The 7,048-nt window shown below is 40.9% G+C and overlaps 1 protein-coding gene across 1 annotated transcript in view; it reads left to right on the forward strand.

The window, feature by feature from the left end:
• LOC109845813 overlaps positions 1–7,048 on the forward strand; it is a 45,513-nt gene that overhangs the window by 10,118 nt on the left and 28,347 nt on the right. Inside the window, exons 3-4 of the mRNA XM_020415080.1 lie at positions 6,516–6,596; positions 6,683–6,843. Coding sequence (XP_020270669.1) covers positions 6,516–6,596; positions 6,683–6,843 — 242 coding nt within the window. The remainder of the gene's footprint in view (positions 1–6,515; positions 6,597–6,682; positions 6,844–7,048) is intronic.

The following is a 7,048-nucleotide window of genomic DNA, read 5'->3' on the forward strand; positions in this document are numbered from 1 at the left end:
TCACCTAGCATGAATGGTGTAGCTGAAAGACGAAATAGGACTCTTAAGGATATGGTAAGAAGTATGATTGCTCATTCTTCTTTACCAGAGTCACTCTGGGGAGAAGCACTTAAGACAGCAGCTTACATTCTGAATAGAGTACCAAGTAAAGCAGTTGCTAAAACACCTTATGAGCTTTGGACTGGTCGAAAGCCCAGTTTAAAGCATTTACATATTTGGGGATGTCCAGCTGAGGCAAGGCCTTATAGGCCAAATGAAAAGAAATTGGACTCCAAAACAGTTAGCAGCTACTTTATTGGATACTCTGAACGCTCTAGGGGCTTTAAGTTTTATGATCCCACTATAAGGAATATTTTTGAGACGGGAACAGCAACATTCTTTGAGGATGTTGAGTTTGGGGGGAGAAATAAGGTTAGAGACATTAGTTTTGAGGAGGAATTGGCTTCAGATCCAATCCATACAGTTACTTTTGACAATATTCAGGTTCCTATACCTGTTGTTGCTCAAGAAGTAAATCCGGAACCTCAAGATGATAATGTTGAACAACTCCCTGTTCCAGAAGAACAAACTCAACAACCTCAAGAACCAGTGCCATTAAGGAGATCCACGAGAGAAAGGAGAAATGCTATTCCGGATGATTATATTGTATTTCTCCAAGAACATGAGGAAAGTAGTGGAATGTTAGAAGATGATCCAATCAACTTCTCTCAGGCCATGAAAAGTTCTAACTCTCAACAGTGGATTGATGCCATGAATGAAGAGTATAAGTCTATGCAAGACAATAAGGTTTGGGAACTTGTCCCATTACCAGAAGGTGCAAAACCAATTGGTTGTAAATGGATTTTTAAAACCAAGCGGGATGCAAACGGTAATGTGGAGAGGTATAAGGCACGTCTTGTGGCTAAAGGCTATACTCAAAAGGAAGGCATTGATTATACAGAGACTTTCTCTCCGGTTTCATCGAAAGACTCTTTCAGAATAATCATGGCACTTGTTGCTCATTATGATCTTGAGTTACATCAGATGGATGTTAAGACTGCATTTCTCAATGGAGACATTGATGAGATGATTTATATGGTGCAACCAGAAAACTTTGTGTCAGGAGACCCAAAGAATATGGTTTGCAAATTAAGGAAATCCATCTATGGACTCAAGCAAGCTCCTCGTCAATGGTATCATAAGTTTCAACAAATAGTTATCTCGTTCGGTTTTGAGATGAACATTGTTGATGACTGTGTATATCACAAGTTCAGTGGGAGTAAGTATATTTTTCTGGTTCTGTATGTCGATGACATCTTGCTTGCCACTAATGATATAGGCATGTTGCACGAAACCAAGAGATTTCTATCAAAGAATTTTGAGATGAAAGATCTTGGGGACGCCTCTTTTATATTAGGGATCCAGATACATCGAGATCGCTCTCGAGGTATTCTTGGATTATCATAAAAGAGCTATATCGATAAGGTACTTAAAAGGTTTGGCATGCAAGACTGCAGACCAAGAGATACCCCTATTGCTAAAGGAGACAAATTTAGTCTCAATCAGTGCCATAAAGGTAACCTTGAAATTCAGGAAATGCAGAAGATTCCTTATGCTTCGGCTGTAGGAAGTCTAATGTATGCTCAGGTATGTACGCGTCCGGATATTGCGTACATTGTTGGGATGTTAGGCAGATACTTAAGCAACCCTGGTATGAATCATTGGATAGCAGTCAAAAGGGTTATGAGGTATCTTCAGAAAACAAAAGATTACATGCTCACATACAGAAAATCAGAGAAATTAGAGGTCATTGGGTATTCGGACTCTGATTTTGCTGGATGCCAAGATAGCAGGAAGTCTACATCAGGCTACATTTATATGTTAGCAGGAGGAGCTATATCATGGAAAAGTGTCAAACAGACACTGGTAGCTTCCTCCACTATGGCAGCAGAATTTGTAGCTTGCTATGAGGCATCCAATCAGGGAATATGGTTACAAAATTTTGTCACGGGACTACGCATTTTGGAAAATGTTGAAAGACCACTAAGGTTATATTGTGACAATAAATCTGCAGTAATGTATTCTAATAACAACAGGAGCTCAACTAAGTCAAAATATATTGACATTAAGTTCCTAGTTGTGAAAAAAGGGTACAGAGTGGACAGATATCTATAGAGCACATTGGGACAAACTCCATGATAGCTGATCCTCTTACTAAGGGATTACCACCCAAGGTCTTTCATGAGCATACTGCTCATATGGGTGTGGTATTATTTGAGGATATTATGTTTTAGTGGGAGTTTGTAATTGTGGTGCTTTATATTTGGTTGTATTGTCTGATCAGAATAAAGTATTCAGTTAAGACACTCTGTTACATTATGTTTGGTTTTGACCTCACTAAGGAGGACCAGTTGAAAATAGACATGTACTGATCACATTGCATGTAATTTTTATGCTGCATATCCATGATTGATCTATGTCGTTTGATTGTATTGGTATATGTGACCATTGATGGGTCGAGTCACGATAAATGTGATGAAGGCCGCTTTGATCCTATATTGATATAGTCAATTGACGAGATTGTTCGGAAATACCTTTTCAGTGATAGCAATTTTTGAGCTCATAAGGTTATACACAATTTAAGGAATCATATGGTGCCCAAGTGGGAGATTGTTGGATTTAATCTAATAAATCTAATTGTGGGCACATATGATTAATCAATGTGTATTGCTATCTTTCAGGATAACCCACTAAAGTGATCAATTAAGTTGGGTTAATGGGTATTTAAATATAATCATGGGGTTATATGTGCAGATACCAGGTTGTAATTGTGATTTATTAAGGGGCCAAATTGCAAAAGTACAACATCTATAAATAAGGGGTTATGGTCCCTAACCTAGGGTTACATTCTCTAATTCTCTTCACCCCCATCTAGAAAGAGAAATTTGGATTTAGAGGAACCCTAAGGTTAGAAGATCATCAAAAACTCAAATCAAGTTTTCTTCTATGGATTCAGGTATAAGCTTCCGCTCTTTTGATTATTGTTAATCTCTTCGAATTAATCATGGCGATATGGTTTTAGATCTCAAGTTTTGATTCAGATCTAACAAGTCAACATTGCTAGCACCATGTTGTAGGGGAACAAAGCCCTATAGAGATCCGAAAACGATATAAGGAGAAAAGGATGAACACATATGGTCTAACTGTGGAGAAGAACTTGGAAAAAGCAGATTTTCGGTCATAAGTCGACTCATGCACAGGCATAAGTTGACTTATGGTAAGTCGACTTATGTTGTGTCGTAAGTCGACTTACGATCTGCTGTGGATTGTTGATTTTGGGCTCTGGCAAGTCGACTTATCAGGTCTGTTAAGTCGACTTATGAACTCTTCTCCAGTTGTCGTTTTTCGCTCTGCCAAGTCGACTTATGCAGACTGATAAGTCGACTTACGACGGGTTTTTTGGAAAGTTCAGGTTCCTATTTGCAGTCTGTTTGGGTTTCTGTTTTGGTATAAATACCAATATGGTTTGAGGGTTTTGGAAGAGCATCTTTGGGGATTTTGGAGCACAGAAAAGAGAGATCTTTCTGAGCTATTGGTTAGGGTTATTGGTTGAGAGGTTGAGAGATTTGTTGGTGAGATTAGTTGGTTCGTTTGAGCGATTTGTAATCTTAATTTGTACTCTTCTTCTCTATTAGTGGAAACCCACCCCCTACTTGCCCCGTGGACGTAGGCAATTACCGAACCACGTTAAAATTGGTGTTTGTGTTTGTGCATTGATATTTGGTTGTTTTTGGCCTTCTTTGATCGGTGTTTGTTTTGGTTCCTCGGCGTCCCCGTCTGTCACAACAAGTGGTATCAGAGCCCGGGCTACGCTTGGGCTATTTGGAGGAGTAGATCGCTTTGGAAGTTCGTCTAGGGCTTCGTTTGGTGATAAATGTGGGATCTTTTTGGTAAAAATCTCGTCTTTTTCAGTTTGGATCTATTTCTCGTTTGTTTCCGAATTGGTTTGGTGGTGTTTTGAGGATTATGGCCGAGAAAGAAGGAGTTGTGGGCAGTACTTCCGGCGTGAAGACCGTCCAAAGCTTGAATATCCACTCGATGAAGATTGACATGGAGAAGTTCAATGTCACAAACAATTTTGGACTTTGGCGATGCGAAGTCATGGATGCGCTCAACGCGCAAAATTTGGAAGATACGTTGGAGTTGGATGGGAAACCGGACAACATTGATGAGAAGGTTTGGAAAAAGATGAATCGAACGGCGTGTGGTATGATTAGGTCTTGTCTCACTCAAGATCTAAAGTATGATGTGATTAATGAGATTTCTGCAAAGAAGATTTGGGAGATCCTTGAGAGCAAGTATTTGACCAAGAGTGTGGAGAATCACTCGCATTTGAAGAGGAGGCTTTACCGCTTCCAGTTGAAGAAAGGAACCTCCATTGGTGATCACATGAACCACTACACGAAGCTTCTTGCGGATTTAGCGAATATAGATGTGGTGATTGAAGATGAGGACAAGGCGTTGTTGTTGTTGAGTTCTTTGCCCGACGAGGAATATGAGACATTCGTTCTTACTCTTATTAATGGGAAGGCATCTCTTTCGTATAGTGAGGTCACCGCTGCACTTGTGAATTATCAGCTTCGAAAGAAGGATAAGGAGACTTCGATTGAGCCGGTAGCGGGGGCGTTGGTCGCAAGAGCAAAGGGTCCAAACCGTAGTGGGAGGTCGCAGTCTAGAGGGGCACATCTTGGAGTTCGTAAGAATCAGTGTGCCTTTTGCAAAGAGGATGGATATTGAAAAGCCGAATGCCCAAAGTTAGTTGATCGAGCCGGGAAGAATAAGGAAAAAACTATTCAAGCTTCAGAGGCGAATGTTGTCAAGGCTAGTGGCAATGATTCAGATTCGGATTCTTCGGGCTACTCATTATCTGCACTGCCATCAGTTTGTGTTGCCTACTCTATAGAGTGGATATTGGATTCGGGAGCTACATACCACATTTGCCCTATGAGGGATTGGTTCTCCAGCTTTCAGGAGTTGGAAAGAGGGGATTTCGTACTCATAGGGAATGATCACAAATGCTCTATTGGTGGTATCGGTACCATTCGGATCAGGATGAGTGACGGGGTGATTCGGGAGTTGGTTGGAGTGAGGTTCGTTCCTCAGTTGAAGAAGAACATCATTTCACTTGGAGCTTTGGAGGCAGCAGGCTATGGAGTGACCTTGGCGGATGCACGCTTGAAGGTTACATTTGGGTCCATGATTATGATGAAGGGCGTCAGAAGGGCTTGATTCCTTGGGCAAGAGGATACGTAGGCAGTCAGTTTTCTGATGCAGCCGATTTGGTGAGCGACATCAACATTTTGGGTGAGTGTTCGCACTCCCATTTGGGTCTCAACACGTGAGACATTTGTTTGGTTGGTGTCAGCTCAGTTTTGGGAAAACTTCGCCGAGGTGGAGAATTGTGGAGAAGAACTTAAAAAAAACAGATTTTCGGTCATAAGTCGACTCATGCATAGGCATAAGTCGACTTATGGTAAGTCGACTTATGTTGTGTCGTAAGTCGACTTACGATCTACTGTGGATTGTTGATTTTGGGCTCTGGCAAGTCGACTTATCAGGTCTGTTAAGTCGACTTATGAACTCTTCTCCAGTTGTCGTTTTTCGCTCTGCCAAGTCGACTTATGCAGACTGATAAGTCAACTTACGACGGGTTTTTTGGAAAGTTCAGGTTCCTATTTGCAGTCTGTTTGGGTTTCTGTTTTGGTATAAATACCAATATGATTTGAGGGTTTTGGAAGAGCATCTTTGGGGATTTTGGAGCACAGAAAAGAGAGATCTTTCTGAGCTATTGGTTAGGGTTATTGGTTAAGAGGTTGAGAGATTTGTTGGTGAGATTAGTTGGTTCGTTGGAGCGATTTGTAATCTCAATTTGTACTCTCCTTCTCTATTAGTGGAAACCCACCCCCTTCTTGCCCCGTGGACGTAGGCAATTGCCGAACCACGTTAAAATTGATGTTTGTGTTTATGCATTGATATTTGGTTGTTTTTGGCCTTCTTTGATCGGTGTTTGTTTTGGTTCCTCGGCGCCGCCGTCTGTCACAATACTAACATGAATCTTGATGCACATATCATTATCAGCTGCCAGCTGTCATTGCAGTCAAATTTTCTATATGCGCAATTGCTATGAGTACAATCTGTACTGATTGGCAGTCTGACTACATTGATTGCTGATAGTGAAGTGTACATAAAATTCTGTGCACCTGGCCTAGCACGAAACTTGATTCACAAGTCATTATCGTCTATTTGCACAATCAGACAGCTCATCAATACAATATTGGCAGGCAGGTAGCCTGACTTCACTGATAGCTAGCTGGTAGTGATGTGTGCATCAAAAGTCGTGTTAGGCAAAGGCATTCCTCATCTCTTTATGTAGTTTTCTATAAGGGGCCCTCTATAGAATTGTTTTTCTTAGTTTGTATCATAATTGAGTGAATTTTAGCTAATTGGTTTATTTGCACATTGTTTTGTGTTGGCAGGTTATTGGGAATGTTAGGACAGTGCAAGCGTTTGTGGGGGAAGAGAAGGCATTAAAGAGTTATAAGAACGCAATTGGGAATGTTAGGACAGTGCAAGCGTTTGTGGGGGAAGAGAAGGCATTAAAGAGTTATAAGAACGCATTAGTGAATACATACAAGTATGGCAGGAAGGGGGTTTGGCGAAGGGACTCGGGCTTGGATCATTGCATTGTGTTCTGTTCTTCTCGTGGGCGTTGCTCACTTGGTTCACTAGCATTGTTGTTCATAAGGGCATAGCGAATGGAGGAGAAGCATTCACAACGATGCTCAATGTTGTCATTGCAGGACTGTAAGTCTAGTGCCATCTCTCTTGTTAATTCTAGAAGCTTTTTTTGTTTACTTTTCAATCCATAAATTTATAGATTCGGATATTTCAGCTTCTCACACTGTTGGGTGTATTATTCAGAAGGATAACTGCAGTAGACCACAACTCCAAGCTTTAGAAGACTGCGTCTGTGCTTCTTCAATCCACAAAATTATAGCTGTACTCTTTC

Source organism: Asparagus officinalis, chromosome 6, assembly GCF_001876935.1.
Source record: "Asparagus officinalis chromosome 6, Aspof.V1, whole genome shotgun sequence".
NCBI classification, from domain to species: Eukaryota; Viridiplantae; Streptophyta; class Magnoliopsida; order Asparagales; family Asparagaceae; genus Asparagus; species Asparagus officinalis.